Source organism: Cryptomeria japonica, chromosome 4, assembly GCF_030272615.1.
Source record: "Cryptomeria japonica chromosome 4, Sugi_1.0, whole genome shotgun sequence".
NCBI classification, from domain to species: Eukaryota; Viridiplantae; Streptophyta; class Pinopsida; order Cupressales; family Cupressaceae; genus Cryptomeria; species Cryptomeria japonica.
The window spans coordinates 163,889,875-163,908,869 of record NC_081408.1 but is presented as its reverse complement, the minus strand read 5'-3'; the positions used below and the strand labels follow the sequence as shown (position 1 = coordinate 163,908,869).

The 18,995-nt window shown below is 38.2% G+C and overlaps 1 protein-coding gene across 2 annotated transcripts in view; it reads right to left on the bottom strand.

The window, feature by feature from the left end:
* Positions 1–18,004, bottom strand: part of LOC131048981 (nuclear pore complex protein NUP98A) — a 47,940-nt gene extending 29,936 nt beyond the window's left edge. Inside the window, exons 1-2 of one of the 2 annotated variants that reach the window (XM_057982972.2) lie at positions 17,761–18,004; positions 17,592–17,631 (exon numbers count right to left, since the gene is read on the bottom strand). In XM_057982972.2, coding sequence (XP_057838955.2) covers positions 17,592–17,607 — 16 coding nt within the window. In that variant the 5' untranslated portion in view covers positions 17,608–17,631; positions 17,761–18,004. The remainder of the gene's footprint in view (positions 1–17,591; positions 17,632–17,760) is intronic. The other variant, XM_057982971.2, reaches the window with a different exon arrangement.
* Positions 18,005–18,995: the final 991 nt, after the last annotated feature.

The following is an 18,995-nucleotide window of genomic DNA, read 5'->3' as shown; positions in this document are numbered from 1 at the left end:
AAGTATGTAAAGGGGGCTTTTATATTTGAAATGATTTTAGAGCACCGTTAAAGCTTACTTTGAAAGCTTATTTTATTTTAAATTATCAAGACTATATATGAAAGCAAAAGAAGAGTCATTTATTCGAGTGGAGGTATATAAAAAAATATATAATGGTTAAAACACAAAAATCATCAGGCATAAATAAGGGAAGTATGTGTTTTAAATATGCATTGAAAATAATGATTTGCATAAGACTAAATATTAAAGGATAAGCTCTCAGGCATTTGACATGATTTTCTTATCTTTCCCATCATGCAAGAGCATGAAATTGGCGTGAGGAGAAGGAAAATCATGTGACTGCTAAGGATTAGGGCAAAATGGAGAATCCGCTCCTTTTTTGTGGGTATTTTGGCATGTTTTTGGAGAAGAGTATCAATAAAAATAGGGAGCTTTGCATTTCTTTTGGGAGTAGGTTTTGTCGGCAAAAATAAGAAAAAGGGAGAAACGCTTTGTGTTGGAAAAGTCTTTCCAGCCAAAGTTAACTTGATAGGCGCCATGGTTTAGTTGTTATTCTTGGTGGATTTTGCAAAAGAGTTGAGAAAAGAATATAGTTGGAAAGAAAGCACAGCAAGACGTATTTTTTTATATTTTCAGGTCATGTTATATTGACAAAACCCAGCAAGCTTGTTTATTCTTCCATTCTTTCTTTTTAGAGTTTGAATTCATGGTAAATTTAATTGAAAAGAAGACAATGCAGAAATATTTTCTGTTAATATTCTATTTTGTTAGTTTTTGTGTCTCAGACCAGCAATCAAGCTTTCAGTATTCAATTTCAGATTAACATTAAGTAAATGATAAGCAAGTAAACGAAAGAAAGGAAAACAGGTGCATAAGAGACCAACTCAATTACCCTAGGAAAACCTCCAAGGAGGAAAAACCCAGCACTAAAGATCCACAAGTCAGACTATGTATTCAATTCTGAATTGTAACAATACAATACTTAGCTCAAATCATGTGACTCAGATCTAGGATCTTCAAACTGCACACTTGAATGAATCAGATCTGCCCTTTTAATACACCAGGTCTACACTTCTATATTCACCAGGTCTGCTCTTTAATGCACCATCTAACAGCAATAAGGAGCACCAAAATTTGCTATATCTTCCTTGGATAAATTCACCAAGTTCACCTTTTATTTTCGCACACCAAGGAGTAGATGAATTTCGCTAAGAGCTTGAATGAATGATTAATTTTAAACTTGCCAAATAGTCTTTATTTATATGGTGCATATACCCTTTTAAGTCGGCTTTATTTAAATATATATTTGGCGCCAATTTGGTTTAGAGTGTTGCATGTTCATTATAGGGCTGGCCCTATTTAGGAGCACACTATCTTCTTTGGCGTGAAGGGTCCAACCTACACGTTACCCTTTGGCAAAAGGGCCCAGCCCTTTAGGGATTCGGATGTTGCCTCAGGCAATTTGTCCCCCTTTTTCTGAGCCTAGTTACAAATAACACTCCCTCTTAACTAGGGAAGAAAAGAATACATAATCAGAACCTTTAGAGTTCCATCTAGCACACAAGCATAGAATTACATCTTCCACCTAGCACACAAGCATAGGATGGTTCTAGCACACAAGCATAGAAGGTGTAATACACAAGTGGGTCTTTACATAATTACAATTTTCCATCTAGCACACAAGCATAGAATGGAACCTTCCATTCTTGCACACAAGCGAAGAAGGGACAAACCCTGCAGTAGAGAATCACTGAGATTGAAGCTCCCTCTCAGCCAGGGTTTCATTTTCCACAATACCAAGTCTGTCTCTGAAGTATTCAAACTTCACTCTAGATAAGGGTTTGGTAAGAATATTTGCAACCTGTTCATCTGTGCCGATATACTTCAGTTGAATGGTGCCTCTTTGCACCATATCCCGAATGAAGTGATAATGAGTTTCCACATGCTTGGACCTGTCATAAAACACAGGATTTACCGACATCTTTATACAGCTTTGATTATCACAATGAATAGTGGTAGGACCACTAGGTTGACCAAACAATCCAACAAGAAGTTTGCGGAGCCACACTGCTTCTCTAGATGCAACAGATGTTGCAATGTACTCAGCTTCTGCAGTACTCAATGCTACCGAAGATTGCTTTCTACAGGCCCAAGAGATTACTGCAGAACCCAAGCTAAAGCAAATACCCGAACTACTTTTCCTGTCCTTGACACTTCCTGCCCAATCTGAATTTGAATAGCCTTCCAAGGAGATTGAGGTATTAAGTGAATACTTCAGCCCATAACCAATAGTGCCTTGCAAATATCTCAGAATGTGCTTGGCTGCAACCAGGTGAACAAGTTTAGGCATGCTCATGAACTGACTGAGAGCATTCACAGCATAACAGATATCTGGTCTAGTATTGACTAGATACATCAAGGATCTGATCAACTGCCTGTATTCAGATGGATCTGCAAAATCAAATTTACCTGCAGAAACACTGAACTTCTTTAAGTTAGATTCCATAGGACTAGACATAGGTTTACAATCCATCATTCTAAATCTTTTCAGAATATCAATAGTGTACTTTCCTTGACTTAGAAAAATTTCATTGGATTTTTGCCATACTTCTAACCCTAGGAAGTAATGCATTAGACCTAGATCCTTCATTTCAAATTCTGAAGCTAATTCTTTCTTACATATCATGATCAATTTATTTTCACCAATGAGAAATAAATCATCCACATATAAAACCAGAATTAGCATATCATTATTACATATTTTCAAGTAAAGGTTAGCATCAGCATCATTCTTACGAAATCCTAAGCTCAGTAAGTACTTATCAATTCTTTCATACCAAGCACGAGGAGCCTGTTTGAGCCCATATAAGGCTTTCTTCAACCTGCAAACATGAGAGTCTCTTTTATGGATTACATAACCTTCTGGTTGCTCAATATAGACTTCTTCCTCAATAACACCATTAAGGAAAGTTGTCTTAACATCCATTTGATGTAGCTCCTAACCTTTAGCTGCAGCAATAGCTATTATAGATCTAATAGAAGTATGTCTAGCAACAAGAGCGAATGTTTCCTCATAATCTATTCCTTCCTTTTGAGAAAAACCACGAGCTACAAATCTAGCTTTATATTTCTCAATACTACCATCAGCATTATGCTTAATTTTAAATAACCATTTAGAGGAAACAACAGACTTACCTTTGGGTCTGGGTACAATGTCCTGTTGGTGTCTGTTTTATCATCTACCAAACATTAGAATAGGATACTCGAAGGTATTCTATCCTCTCCTGAAAAATCACTACTGATTCCAAAGTCTATATGTGCGAACAAGCGACTTTAGTGGAATAGCTTCTTGGGTAGTGTATGCTGAAAATCTCAAGGGGGACTTACGTTTAACAACTGTCTTGAACTGCTGGACTTAGATGGATTTAGCCATTTTAGGCTCTTCTTTTTTGGGGGATTTTCTGGGGATTTAGACTTTCAAAAAAAGGGAAAAAAAATAGGGTTTAGGAAGGCTAATCTAATCCTGTGAACTCTGGAGACGGTATCAATTGAGTGCTCTCAAGAAACCAAACCTTGCTTCGCCACACTAGGGACAACTACACAAGGCCGGTGCAATCTTCAATGGGTTGTGCTTATGATCGAGATGTTGGGATGCACAAGGGATGGGCTCAGACTAACTTTGCACGGTAGAATGGAAATCATCCATTTACCAAAAGTATGAGCGGAGATACACCATCAATTGACACTTATCAAATCCTTCGTTCAAATTAACAACAATGGAAGCAAATCTAAATTAATTCTAACTAGGTGTTGAGGAAATTGAAACCATGCAAATCATTCAAACAATAGGGATTACAAAGCAACGCACATGCAATGTATTATCTGGAAATGACCTTACGCAACAATACATCAAAAACCTCACACTCTCCAAATGAGAGGAGACAACCTTAAATAGTTTTTCAAAATAAACAAATGGCCGAGATCAAACAATGATCAAGGGCCAAGATTGAAAGTCATAAACCCTAATTAGGGTTTCCCAAAATACTATTAGCTCAAATGAATAAGAGGGTGACACATGGCGCAGTTGCTAATCTCACTGAGGTGAGTGTCCACTTTCCTCTTTCAGAGATTCGACGTATCTAGACACAATGAGCTTGACCTCCTCCATGGTGACACTTGGCAAACTGCCAATCTGGAAGTCGATGATGTCCACATCATCGATACAAGTGGCGAGGATGCTCTCCCACTCAAAGGCTTGGGCAAGGAAATTTTCATCGATGAAGAGAAGATTTGCAATTTTCGGGAGATCGCCTTTGTCAATCATCCCTGAATCCTTGAAAAAGCTAGACTGGATCCTGGCTCTCAGGTTTTCTGCATGCAAATGTTTCTCCCTTATGCTTTCCTTCTTCTAGATCTCTGACGCCACATGGAATACCTTGCCCAGGATCTCTCTAACACTTTCCTCTGTCTCAAAGCACTTGGTCTCGGATTTCTTTAGAACTTCAATCCGAGTGACCAAGGCATAGTACCATGTGCTGAAATCATACCTGTCTCCGGCCTGTATGATACCTGCATCCACTAGGCTTCTCTTCGACAAGCCTCGGATAATCTTTAGATGTGGGAGTATTTCATCCTGAATTTCCTCCACATCCTCCCAATTGGTGGCTAGATCCTGGATACGGTTGACAAGTGAAGAAGACAACTCATGTGCTGACACTAAATTCTCTACCAGTATATCTGCATGTGTTGAGGCATCTGAAATCCATTCCTTAGCCTGTGTCAATGTTCCCTTCATATCCTCATAATCCTTCATCGATCCCTACTGAAGAGGCTGTGGCGGAGTAAGCGGGATCTCATGGTTGAGCGGTTTGGTAAGATGGAGAACATACTTTCTCCACTGCTGGTTCTTTTCTTCGACCTTCTTCCTCTTTTCTTTCTCTTGGGCCAGACTTGTCTTTAGAGTGTTGCAGGAGTCGTCGATATGCTGGACCCCTTGGTCCTGGGCGGGCTTGCCCAACTCTATGGTAGTGATCTTGTAGTCATCCGCCGTGACATTGTCCCTAGTCTTTCCTTCTTTGGGCACCGCTATCTGGACTGTCCTGAACCCTGCGCTGTCTCTCTGAATTAGGGAAAACTTTCTGGCGGGCTTGGGTGGTTTAGTTATAGTGGGCTCATTCACCCTCTCCAGAAACACTGCAGTGACCTCTTCGGAACAGGCTTCCTTGGGGACCTTGGCCTTTATTCTTTCCCTCAACCAATCCGGAATGGTAGATTGCTCTACAGTATTCCAGTCAAACTCATCATCTGCCTCTCCTGGGTTTGCTGGTATGCCATCCAAGAAGACTGTGGGCACTTCAGCTTGCTCTCTGTCTGGACATTGGACGACCTCTTCCACTACTTCCCTAACCGGATGAAAAGGCACTCTAACTTCATCATCAATCATGCAGATGTTCATCTCTTGCTCCCCAATTGCATTTTGATCGGGCACAATGGAAGTGGCACTCAGGATGGAGTGGCCATCACTGGACTCCCTTCTTTCACCTACAACCCTTTTCCTTACCACCTTTGTGGAGCTTCCAACCAACTCCTTCCTCTTTCGAGACCCAACACTTTCTGGATTTCGGGCATCACCGGCAGAGGTACAAGGATTGATGGACAGAGCATCATCTGCTCCCATCAATTCGTAGGTCAAAGTCACACCTTTGGCCTTTAACTACCTTGTCTTTTTAGATGTCCACCACCTCGAGTACTCAACTACCGACCTTATGAGGTCTGCTAGATCTGACTTCTCCCCCTCTATCCAATCTATTAAAACTAGGGGTTCATTTTTCATCTTTTCAAAGCCTGGCTGTAGAAGCTCTAGGCTTTCCTCCACTTGATCAACAACTTTGAATACCTTTGTTGCTCTCACCATGCTCAAAGGAATTCTCGACCAGAATCTCTTCCTGATCTCTAAGTTGTCGGCCGCATTAGCCCAGTAATCTTCTAGGTCTGGTCTATGCTCAAACGTTGTTCCTTCAACCTTCTTTATCCTATGGAATGGATCGAAATTCCTTCTTGCCTTGTATTGATAGAAGGGATACCAGGCTAGCTCCTTTTCAGCGGTCGCAGCAGCTTGTGATGATGAACATGTTTCCAGCCCATTGTCAATTGTAAGTGAGGATGTTCTTACCTTCTTTTGCTTATCCCTTTGAATCACTATAGACTCCTCCAATTGTCTTACAACCTCGAGCAACACCACTCGGTTGGTAGGGTAAGCTAGAAGCTTGTATGGAGGTCCGGAGAATCCCTGGATTCGAAGGTAAGTGAACTTTGGATATTGGATGTACCAATATCCAAACCGACTGATGAAGTCCATAAACTCTTGGGAGAGTCTCTGGTGCAGCCCACCTTGCAATGTCCGAGTGATATGCATAAGGAAAGTATCATTCACTCTTTTGAAATGGAATTTCTCTTCCATGTGGAGCTAGGGATAGCAATCATACACTGGAAACTGGTTCTCCTTGCTCCCTACTTCTCCTCTACAAGTGAGACCTATGTATCTGTAGGTCCTGGCCAAGGAATAAAATAGGTAAGAACTCATGAAGAAAGTCCTATTCGTCTCCAGGTTCCTCAGTTGGCTGTCTAGGTTGTCGCTGATCATCCTGACCCAATCTATCATTTTTACTCCATTGATTATTTCATTAATGAAATAATACATCCAGGGTTCGAATGGAGCTCCCTGAGGGTTTCCCATTATTCTATTGAGCAGGACGATCATGTCTCTAATGTCTTCCTTGAAGTATGCTCGCACTAGGCTCTTCCTCTGAAGTTTGGAGGCGCCCTTCCTTGGCTTATCTAGCCAGGAATGGTTAACTATGGCATCATATTCCTCCAGGTGGTCCTGATACAGACCGTCAGCTTCGTCCTTTGTCACATACATTGTGTTGTGATACTCTGGGATCCTGAAGGCCTCTCTGATGACCTCATCACTGATGTCCACTAGTACCCTTCCATCAGGTGCAACAATGTCTTTACTGATGGGGTTGTAATATTTGGCACATTCGACTACTAGCTCATTGCATTGCATGGTGGGGAGGAAGCCAGCAGCATGCACGATGCCACTCTTCATCATCTTTCGCGCAATGATGGTAGGCACGAGGTTGTCCAGACCAAACATTCGCTTCTTAAATTCCCTCAGATTGATGTGTCCAAGGTTGGTGTCGCTGACGTTCTTCCATTTTGAAGTCATCCTCGACTCCAGAGGAGCATCTTTATCCACTTGAAATTTCATAATGTCTAGGACCTGCAGACAAACAATGAAATTTTAAGTCAGAAAATAATTTGCAAGGTTTCGAAAATAATGGGGCTGCGAAATGGCTAAGTGTTGGAAAATTTTCATTTTTATTCTCATACTTAGCAAAAAAAATTGAATTTTCACCTCCGAAACCCTCAATCTTAAGGCTGGTTGTGGTTACCACCAAGTGTCAAAACTTTCAAAAAATTTCATACTTTAGCCAAAAAAATTGAAAAATGATTTTCTTTCTCCAAAATTTTCGAAAAAGTTATTTATTAAATTCTGGAAAATATTCAGAAAAAATCCATAAATCTGCATCATGAATTTAGTTTCACCTTCGAATGGGTAGAAGTAGGGCTAGAACTCTCTCAAGAACACTCAGAAAATTCAAAAAAGGTTAAATAATTCTTCCTCGTACTAGTTGCCCTTCTCCAAAAATCTGTGAAACTTTTGTCAAAAAAGTTATCCAACTTCCAGCAATATCAAAATTTTCTCCAAATGATCTTCAAATTGAAATACTTTACTAAGCTCTCCTTAGTAACTTCGAACTTCTTGGTGTAGAAATGAAGTTTATAATGAAGTATTTGAAAACAAGGTCAAATCCTCAAGTAGAAACCCTTAAAATCTTCCAACTCATACTTCCTAATTTTAACTTCATGTTTCCAAGTTTTAAGAAAATATCTCTTTTTTTTAAAAAACTTTCCATTTTGATTTAAGTTCGAAAATATCCAATAGTCCTCCAACATTCTCTTTCAAAAAAACTTTCTATCTTGGTCTTCAAGTTCGAAATCTTTATGGATCTTCCAATATCCCCTTTCAAAACTTTCTATTTTGTTTTTCAAGTTCGAAATCCTTATGGATTTTGATGACATCACTCAACTTGTTGACTTTGTTTGACCCTTCATGTGTAGGCGGACTTTGATGATAACTCTCATCACCTTCAAATTTTGGCGGACTTTTGGAGGTCTCTAGGCTAACATGGCGGAGTTTGGAGGTGGCACCAAGGGTATGGCGGAGTTTAGACTCGACTTCTATCTACCTTGAGCGGACTTCCAAGGCTTAGCTCTTCAAGCATGGCGGAGTTCTAAGACACCTCTTCAACATTTGAAGACCTTGGGCAGAGTTTGGAGGTGTTACTTCCACCAACATGGGCGGACTTTGATTGCACCCCTTGGGCGGACTTTGGTGACTTCTCCACCAAGGCGGAATTTTGGACTATCTCCCCATGGCGGACTTTGGAGGGCTCTCTTGGTGACCTTCTATCCTAGGGCAGAGTTTAGAGGGTTCTCCTTCATGGCATGGCGGAGTTTGGAGGGCTCTCTTGATGACCTCACACACATGGCAGAGTTTTAGGTGCCACTTCATAGCTTTTTCAACATATGGCGGACTTTGGAAGGTGTTCCCACATGTCCTAGGCGGACTTTGCAGACTTGACTACCAAGGCGGAGTTTAGACTAGCCCCTTGGCAGACTTTTGGTGACCCTCCACCAAGGCGAAGTTTGGATGCTATCTCACATGGCCTAGGGCGGAGTTTAGAGGGTCCTCCTTCATGGTATGGCGGAGTTTGGAGGTGTTCCCACATGATCTCCCACACATACATGGCGGAGTTTAGGTGCCTCTCTTCATGGCTCCCACACATGGCATCATTTATACAAGGCTCAAGGCGAACTTTGGAGGGTCTTCAAAACATGGTGGACTTTTGGAGGCCTTCCCTTGGCATAGGGCGGAGTTTGTACCTGCAAAAACCCTTGTTAACCAGACTTAGAAGAATTCTTAGAAAAATTTCAAAATTTCACAGCTTAATCAAATTTAACCGGATTAACTTGAAATTTGAAATCCATGCCTAGGTGGATCATCTGAGGCATCACGCCCCCTAAAATGTAGGGAACTAGCTTTTTAGATCAAAACTTGGAATTTTTGGGTCCCAGTCGAAGCTGGTCAGTGGTGCTAATGCAAACCCTAGATTCCCATCCCGAAAAAGCAAAAAGCAAGCATCCCTAAAAAATAGGGAAAACTTTCTAAAAATAGCCATACCGAGGATCGGGTTGAAAATGCCAAAAACGAAACCTCCTAAAAAATAGGAAAAAGCAAAAAAGCATACTTTCTAAAAATAGAAAGTTGTCAGCATTCGTCCAAATCAATTGCGATCTTCGTCCTCCGGCCTGTCTAAGCACTCTGGTGGTGTTTGTGTTCTGGAATCACATGATTTGCAAAAACTAACTTTTAATCGTTAGGGCCTGAACTGCTCAAAACTAGGCAAGGTTTGGTGAAACTGAAGCGGAAGGTCATAGGATACTAACAAAAACCCTAGAAAGCAGGAAAAGAGAGGGTCCCCATTTGCAATGGGGCGATGTGTGGAAAAGGTCACAACATGTCCCAAGCATCATTCTTGATGATAGACTCATACTCTTCATCCATGGCTAACTTCCAAGCATGATGAGTCATAGCTTCTTTGACATTGTGAGGTTCAGACGCAATGATGTTGCACATTACTGAAATGTAGTTGGCATGATTTTGAGGTCTCTTGCTATCTCTGAAGGTTCCTCTGGGAGCAACAAATCTTTCAACATCTTCAATGGTGTTTCTAACCCAAAGTGGCCTCTTCTTGCTGACCACAATATCCTTAGGTATATCTGTAGAGTCCATGGGTTCAGCTAGATCATCCTGAACTTCCTAATCTAGGAGGTCAATAGACTCCTTCTATATCTCAGGGTTAGTATCAACATTTGATTCTTGATTTTCAGTCACAATATCATCATTATTAGATAATGAATCTTTAGATCTTTTGAATGCAATATCTTCTTCAAAAGTTACATCTCTACTTACCTCAACATACCTTTGACCTGAAATGTAGATTCTGAAGGCTTTGGAAGATTCACTGTATCCTACTAAGATGCCTTTCTTTCCAGAGGGATCCAACTTGGTTCGCTTTTCCTTAGGCACATGAACATACACAGGGCTCCCAAAAATCCTTAAGTGGCTCATGTCAGGTTTGATTCCTGTAAAGGCTTCTTCGGAAGTTACATTCTTTAGAGCATGATGAGGACATCTATTCTGAATGTAAACTGTTGTTTTGGATGCCTCCGCCCATAGGAAGGGTTGCAAGTCTTGATCATGAATCATGGCTCTTGCAGCTTCAACAATGGACCTGTTCTTTCTTTCAGCAACTCCGTTTTGCTGAGGATTGTAGGGAACACAGAACTCTCTCTTAATTCCTGTCTCAACACAAAAATCATGAGAACTACCTGAAGTGTACTCACCTCCATTGTCAAACCTTAAACATTTAATTTGCTTTCCAGAAATATTTTCACCCAAGGCTTTGAATTCTTTAAATCTATTTAAGACTTCGTCAGACTCTTTAGATTTAAGAAAGTAAATCCATGTTTTCCTAGAAAAATCATCTATGAAGATAACATAATAAAGGAAACTGCTAGGAGATGCTACAGACATAGGACCACATAGATCTGAATGGATAAGCTCCCAACTTTTCTTTAGCCCTACTATCACTTTTATGAAATGGACTCTTCACATTCTTACCCATTGCACAGCCTTTACAAGCATCATTATGAGATAAACTGAGTTTAGGCATACCTTTAACCATTTTACCAAGAGTGGGAAGAGCCTGGAAGTGCAGATGTCCAAGTCTTCTATGCCATAGCTTGCATGATTCAGGAGCCTCATGAATGAGAGCTTGAACTGGGTTAGCTGCAAGCTTATACAAACTATCACATCTATTTCCATTAACACAAGCAGATTTGAAACTAGATTTCTTAGACCAAGCAAGTACTTTACCTTCAGAAAATGCTACTTGCAAACCCTTATCTTCTAAAGCAGAAATGGAAATAAGATTTCTTTTAATTCCAGGTACAAAAAGAATATCATTGAGTTGTAAGGAAATCCCAGAATCTACTTTTAAAGAAGTAGTACCAGAACCTTTTACCGAATATCGAACATCATCACCGATTACCACATGAAGGTTGGTATCCTTTTCTATTAGATCTGAAAGATGCTCACGGTAACTTGAAAGGTGTCTGGAGGCTCCATTGTCAATTATCCAAGTATCACTGTCCGTAGAAACATTGCTCGATAGAACAGAGATAAGAAGATAGTCCTCATTTTGTTCAATGACTTCATTTAAATTGGCTTCCCTTTCCTTAGGATCATTCTAACAATCTCTAGCATAGTGACCATACTTATCACATCTGAAACAACGAATGTGGGAGGAATCTCTTGACTTCTTTCTTGGATCGTAGGAAGAGGGTCTAAAATCTTTGCTTCTCTTTTCTTTCTTCCAATGCCCACCTTTCCTAGACTTAGCTGTGAGAACATGACTATCATCTTTGTGAGAGTTCTTGTGTTTTCCTCTTACCTCAATGCGAGATTCCTCTTCAATGCAATCAGATTGGAGACGCTCAAAGTTGGGTTGTTCAACTCTTCTACCAATGCTACGAATGAATGGTTCCCATCCATCAGGTAGGCCATTTAATGCAATCATAACAAGATCTTTATCTGAAATTTGGCAATCAAGAGTACTTAGCTTATCCTTCAGTTCATTGATCTTCATGAAGTAGGCCATGATTGAGTCTTCTTCTTTCATTTTGATGTGAAGTAGCTGATGCCTTAGAGCAAGAGCCTTGCTGAGGTTGTTAACTTCATACATTCCTTCCAAGTGTTTGATCATTTCCCTGGCTGAAGCTAATTTTGATATGACGGTGACAAGATGATTCTTGACTGATTCAATTATGATCTTCCTGGCCTTGAGAGAGTCTTTCTTGAACTGCTTCAGTTCTTCAGCATCTTCACGACGGGACAGGTTTTCTTCTTCTACAAATTTAAGGAGCTCATTCTCTTCAAGAATCAATAGAATACGGACTTTCCAAGCAGCAAAGTCAAGGGCTCCATCGAGTCTATCTTCAACCCTCAAACCTGACATTTTAATCTGAAAACAAACAGCAACTAGATGCAACCAAATAATTTACTAAAATCTGAAGTTAGTAAAACCTTAGCTCTGATACCATGTTAGTTTTTGTGTCTCAGACCAGCAATCAGACTTTCAGCATTTAATTTCAAGTTAACATTAAGTAAATGATAAGCAAGTAAACGAAAGAAAGGAAAACAAGTGCATAAGAGACCAACTCAATTACCCTAGGAAAACCTCCAAGGAGGAAAAACCCAGCACTAAAGACCCACGTCTGATTATGCATTCAATTCTGAATTGTAACAATACAATACTTAGCTCAAATCATGTGACTCAGATCTGGGAGCTTCAAACTAAACACTTGAATGAATCAGATCTGCCCTTTTAATACACCAGGTCTGCACTTCTATATTCACCAGGTCTACTCTTTAATGCACCATCTAACAGCAATAAGGAGCACCAAAATTTGCTATATCTTCCTTGGATAAATTCGCCAAGTTAACCTTTTATTTTCGCACACCAAGGAGCAGATGAATTTCACTAAGAGAATGAATGAATGATTAATTTTAAACTTGCCAAATAGTCTTTATTTATATGGTGCATATACCCTTTTAAGTCGGCTTTATTTAAATATATATTTGGCGCCAATTTGGTTTAGAGTGTGGCGTGTTCATTATAGGGCTGGCCCTATTTAGGAGCATGCTATCTTCTTTGGCGTGAAGGGTCCAGCCCTACACGTTACCCTTTGGCAAAAGGGCCCAGCCCTTTAGGGATTCGGATGTTGCCTTAGGCAATCCGCATCCCCCCTTTTCTGAGCCTAGTTACAAACAACATATTTGACTGTGAGCTGGGCATTCTAGAGTAGGATTAATGTATATTCTGAAAAATCTTTTGATCTTACTCGATTTTTCTAAGATTTAAACAATCTGGAGCAAAAATAATGTAAATGCTCATGAATGTTGAATAGGGTTTGAGAATTCTGAAGATTTACAGAAAATATATGTACTGTTTTTCTGCTAAATATCTGTTGTAAAACCCTTCTTAATAACAGAATCTCAGGTTCATTGTGAAATGAGTGGATATGTTGTAGTTAACTGAGTTCATTATAAGAATTTCTATTTCAGAGTATATTACCATGATTAGTTGTGGAATGGTTTTTGTTAATAAAATTTATTCCACTCTAGACGTAGAGATGTATGGCTGAGCAGGAATGTTGTGGACAGTAAGAAAATATTCAATGTATAATTTTATGGTATGACTGGGCAGTATTTCAGTATGGCTGAGTTGAATAAATTTCACTGTTAAAAGGCAATAGGCTATAGCAGCATTAATAGTGATGTTTAAAGAGAAATAAAATAAAAATCCTTGAAGATGGAACATTATGACACATTGTGTTATAGATAATAGCTGAGAACACCTCTTTTGATAGTAATAAGGATGTATTATGATAAGGTACAGCAAGGCTGGTTGAGTTTCTTATTCTGAAAATGTGTAAGACAAAAAATGCATACTAGCTGATACATCATGAAGGACTATAGACATATATATATATATATATATATATATATATATATAATGTAGGAGCATCCCCGGTCGATGAGCAACCTTGCATCAACCAAAAAATATTTGTTTTCAGTTTTGTTCCTGTTCAATTTTGTGTTGCAGCTTCTGCGATTCTTCCAGCATTCTTCGGTAGTTGTTCATTTTTCGTAGCGGGTCAGATTTTTGGCTTCCAAACTTGTTCTTGTTCCTTGTTCTTGATTTTCAGTTCATTTGGACTCTTTTTCGGCAAGTTATCGCTTCCGAAATGTCTGTTTCTTGGTTCCCAAAGCAGTTTGATCTTATCGGCTAGTTGGAGATTTCTTCTCTTGTGGAGCGCTTTCCTGACTTGCGGATCTAATTGGCACCACACACGATGTTCCCAAGCCCTTGGCCGACCTTCCTAGGTGGTCCACACTTCATTCTTGTCCTTGGCAAAGGAGATCTTCACACTTTGGGTCCGACTTATTTTACGCGTTTCATTTTCCTGTCTTGGAGAATGTAATCTTTTGTGGCCGACCCAAATGTGTTCCGGATCCTATATATATTGTTGGATTTATATATGTGTGTGTGTGTGTGTGTGTGTGTGTGTGTGTGAGTTATAACCCGAAAACTTTGTAGAGCATAGTCGGTTACAGATATACAAAATATTAGCACTCAGATTGGAGGGTGTGCATATCCAAAAGACTCGTATTATGAAGAAATTACCAAGTCTTAATTTGAGCTGTCTCGGAATTATCCAATCTGAAAAATATCACAGCACTGACCCTCTAATCTGAGTGGTAATATTTCGTATATCTGTAACCAACTATGCTCTACAAATTTTTCGGGTTATAACCCACACTCAGACACACACACACACACACTCTATATATATATTAACATATACATGTATGTGTATATGAGTGTGGGTTATAACCTGGAAACTTTGTAGAGCATAGTTGGTTACAGATATACAAAATATTACCACTCAGATTAGAGGGTGTGCATATTCAAAAGACTCATATCATGAAGAAATTACAAAGTCTTAATTTGAGCTGTCTCAGAATTATCCAATCTGAAAAATATCACAGCAGTGAGGCTGATCATTCAATTTGAGAATTACCTTATCTAGCACATGTTGAAAATTTAAACCCTAGTTTAGGAAGGAAAATGGGTAAGAGCAAACAGGAGAATCCGTACAGGAGAATCCGTAATGCAGTTAGCATTTTAATTCCAAAAGAAAATACAATCAACATTGCATTGACAGAAGAGACATTTCATGCAAGATGGTCGTTCCAAATTTGAAGCTCATATGAGCAGCTAGCAGCTCTTAGGTCATTTAGCTCTCCTAACCTAAGGATTTAGTTGTATACTCTGATAACTTATGTGATGATTTGTGAGAAAGATTTAAAAGAACCTGTGAAGAGAATTAGTGCTGATAACAAAAATAATGTAAAACTATTGTGCAGCTAAGAATCTCTAAGTGAGTTCACATATGGTCAATTATAAGTTAATTCTTACTTGTTTCTAGACCTATGTCCTAGAACCTTAAGTTGAAGCCGAGAAGGGTGGAACTGACATCACACTTAAGTGTGATTGCTCTTATTATGAACGTCAGTCAGTTCTATAGTCCAAATACACACCCCAGTCAAAGGTCATCATACTAGTTAGGGGTATCCTATAGTGTATTACCGACTAGGGAACCGTGTGGGATTATACACCAAGTCTCAGATGGCATGAGTTCAACTTCCCATTACCTCCCTATGGAGGATCAGGGCAATCCAGTCGGATATGACACGAGGGACTAGCAAGTCCGTAATTGGGAGGAAAAGCACTTTGATGATACTTTCCCTCATTGGTTTGTTGATAAAGTTATGAAAGTTCAAAGTATTAACATTTGGAGAAATGTACTTTCTAAACCCTTTCCTTTCATTGAAATTGAAATGTTTAAAGTTACATTCGTATCTACTATTCTTGCTTATAGCATAGATCATTGTTTTATTCAAGTTTTCAGTTAAGATCTAGTTTCATTTCAGTTATTTAATGTTCAAAAAAAATAAAAATATAGTGTTTCTTTCCTTTCTGTTAAAAGTTGCAAGTTGTAGTTTATTTTACTTTATTTCATTCAGCATGTTACAGCTACAACAATCTTGTTGCCAATAACTTTTTCAATGAACCATTAACATTGACAACCAATCCCTTGCACATATTAACTAGGAACAACAAGATCATATATCAATGTATTTCTTTTAGAATAATGAAGTAATTCCTGAATTTAAGGGGGCTTGAAGACAACATCCTATTAGGAGATCATAAACAAGGTTTCACAATCAAACTTGATACCTCGGGATATTTTGTGGAGCAAGAAGAGTTCCTTAGTCACGAAAAGGTAAAAAATAATAAAAAAGTGAAATCCCCTAGTGAAAACCTCTCTAAGGTGCTATTAGATCAAAAAATTCAAAATAGAAAAAATAAAGATGAATCTATTGGTGAAAACTTCTATAAGGCACTACTAGACGAAGAACTCAACCTTCCTCAGCCAACATAGTTCTACGCTGACTGTAATTTGTTCAGCAAAGATACCATTTATGTGAACATTTGCACAAAAGAAATCTTAAAATAATGAGGCTAGGGCCTAGTTCTAATCCCACAAAACAACTCAACAAAAAGTATCAGGCTACAAATGGCAAGCTCATTCCTTGCAAAAGGTCAATCGACTGGTTCAAGAATTATTTTAAGCGCATCAAATTTTGAACACATACCTTGTGCAAACAAAAAAACTACAAGTGTTATAGCCACCACTGGTTCACTTCTTACAAGATACCCAATAAAGTCAATTTTCCATTGAACAACTAGTTGCAAAATTTGGGACTATCAAATTGAGTCCCAACAGCCCCTAAACAATGTAGTTCCAATCGATGCACCAGAATGACTTGTAATCCCAAAACGAATTGCTGCAAAAGGATTACTAGTTGCCGCATTTTGTTGTCTAAAAGGTGAATGTGTGCCAAAAGGACTGGAGCTAGGTTGCCCAAATGCTGTTCAAAAAGAAAAAACAAACAAACAAGAGCAACCCATGAACAGAACCATAAGTTCATTAAATTCTCTGTAAATAATCCAGCTACAGACCAATTTTCCCTCAAACTAAACCTACTAGTAATCCATTCAGATTTTGCCAAACCCCATGTAAAACCAACCAAATCAATACCTAAATCATTGAATTCCCCATCCAAGAATCCACTTCGAAACCGACAATCTACCACAATAAAATAAAAACACTATAAACCTACTCTCCCGTGCTTGTAAGGTTCTATGCATTAATTACCATGTCATATATTTTCGGATACGGCACTACAGACTGAGCATTTATACTCCGGTAAAATTTAATTACTAACCTTATACACGCTATTGCCTAAAATCTACAAAAATTCACCTATAATGTTTTATGATTGTTTAAACAAAATCTAACAGTACTTACAGCCTACACCATATTCCATAATATCCATGTAAAACTACCCCTACCAATTGCAAAGTAATAAAATTCATCAGCCCAGTTGTATAGACAGAGCAGCTGCCACCAAAAAAATCACTACAGATAATTCCATATTGCCAAAAATCCATCAAAATTAACTTTCGAAATGCCCTAAACGTTTCAAAAAACCTAAAATAACTTTTTTTTTTTAAATTACATTTATTTTATTTTTTCGCATAAAATCCATTTAAAGATATTAAATCAATGTCTAAATCGTTAAATTGATCAATCATGCGCAATCGAGCTAAAGTATAAGCATACGCCCAACAAAATTAATCCCTGTGCTGTAGTAATTTTGCTCAAAAAAAACTTAGAAAAAGGATTCGAAGTATTGAGATACATACAATTGGATCCAACCATCGTTAAATATAATGTTCGCCGATCCTGCGGACGCATAGAAACAACCACAATAAGTACCCATGTAAAATCTCTTCATGTCCACACGATCCTCAGTGAAAGAAAGCATAGGAATCTTTCATAGAAACTTCAAATACCACTAAAAACGTACTCTACCTGAAATTCTCAAAAATGAGATCTACTATACTAGTTTGATGGATTGAATGAGATGACCAAGCGGTAAATAAGATGTATCTTGAACTAGAAATCGCACTTAGTCTCCAACTGTGGAATGGCAATGCCGAAAGGTACGTGCAAGGAGCGTCCCTGCAAGTCCCTGCAAGTAAAGATAAAAATTGAAAGTAACTACATTTGGGCAAAGATAAAAATTGGAAGTAACCACTTTGGGGGCATTAAATTATATGTCAACAAATTAAATTAAGAAGTATCTCAACATCCAAAAGAGGCTTAAAGGATTGTTTGTTAGTTTTTTTTTTTTGTATTGTAGAAGAGTTGACCTTAACATTATCTATGTGTTTATAACATGGATTTTGTCATTAAACTAAATATTATTAGATGATAAATATGCATATACAATTCAAATTATTACATTTTTTTCATTAGTTGTTATAAATTATGGTTGAATAATCATTCTATTTCTATGTTCTTTTTATCATCGACATTTTTTTTCTTATATTATTAAACAAATAGAACAATGGTGCAAATTGGCCAATTCAAGATAGAGTGGTGTCTAAGGATGTGTTTTACCTTGTTCAATGTGATCACGTGTTTTCCACAACTACATAGTCTTGTTTTGCTATGCTATGTCTAAATACATGTTTTACATGGCATGTCACCACAACCACTAATGCTAAAAATCTAGCAACAATCTAAAAACTAAACCAAAATTCGTCATTGCATCAACTTGAACTTACAACCTCTACCCACTTCAAAATCTCCATTTATTAACAAGAATTTTGACCTTTGTTATTGGTATTGTTGTCAACCATCTCTACCAACTAATTGTCGCTTCTCATTTTTCTTCACATATGTTGCAAAATCATGTATAAATATTTTCACTTCAATTAAAAAAATAAAAGTCAAATAAAGATGATATTAAGCAAATATATATTTTTAAACTATGTAAAGAACAAATAATATCAATTTGAATATAAGTCAAAAATTATTGAAACTCAAAGCCTACAATATTCACCCTAGAAGTAGAATTGTGGAGCATAGTACAATCATTAACATTTAACACTTTTATAAGTTGAAATCCCTCTGTACTAATAATGTTCTTGAATGGAAAATAAGTTTCCACTACATGTTACATAGAAGTATCTAATATAGAAAAAGTAAGCCTTTGAATAAAGCAAAGTTGCTTAGAAAAATAAATAAACTTTTTATCTTTG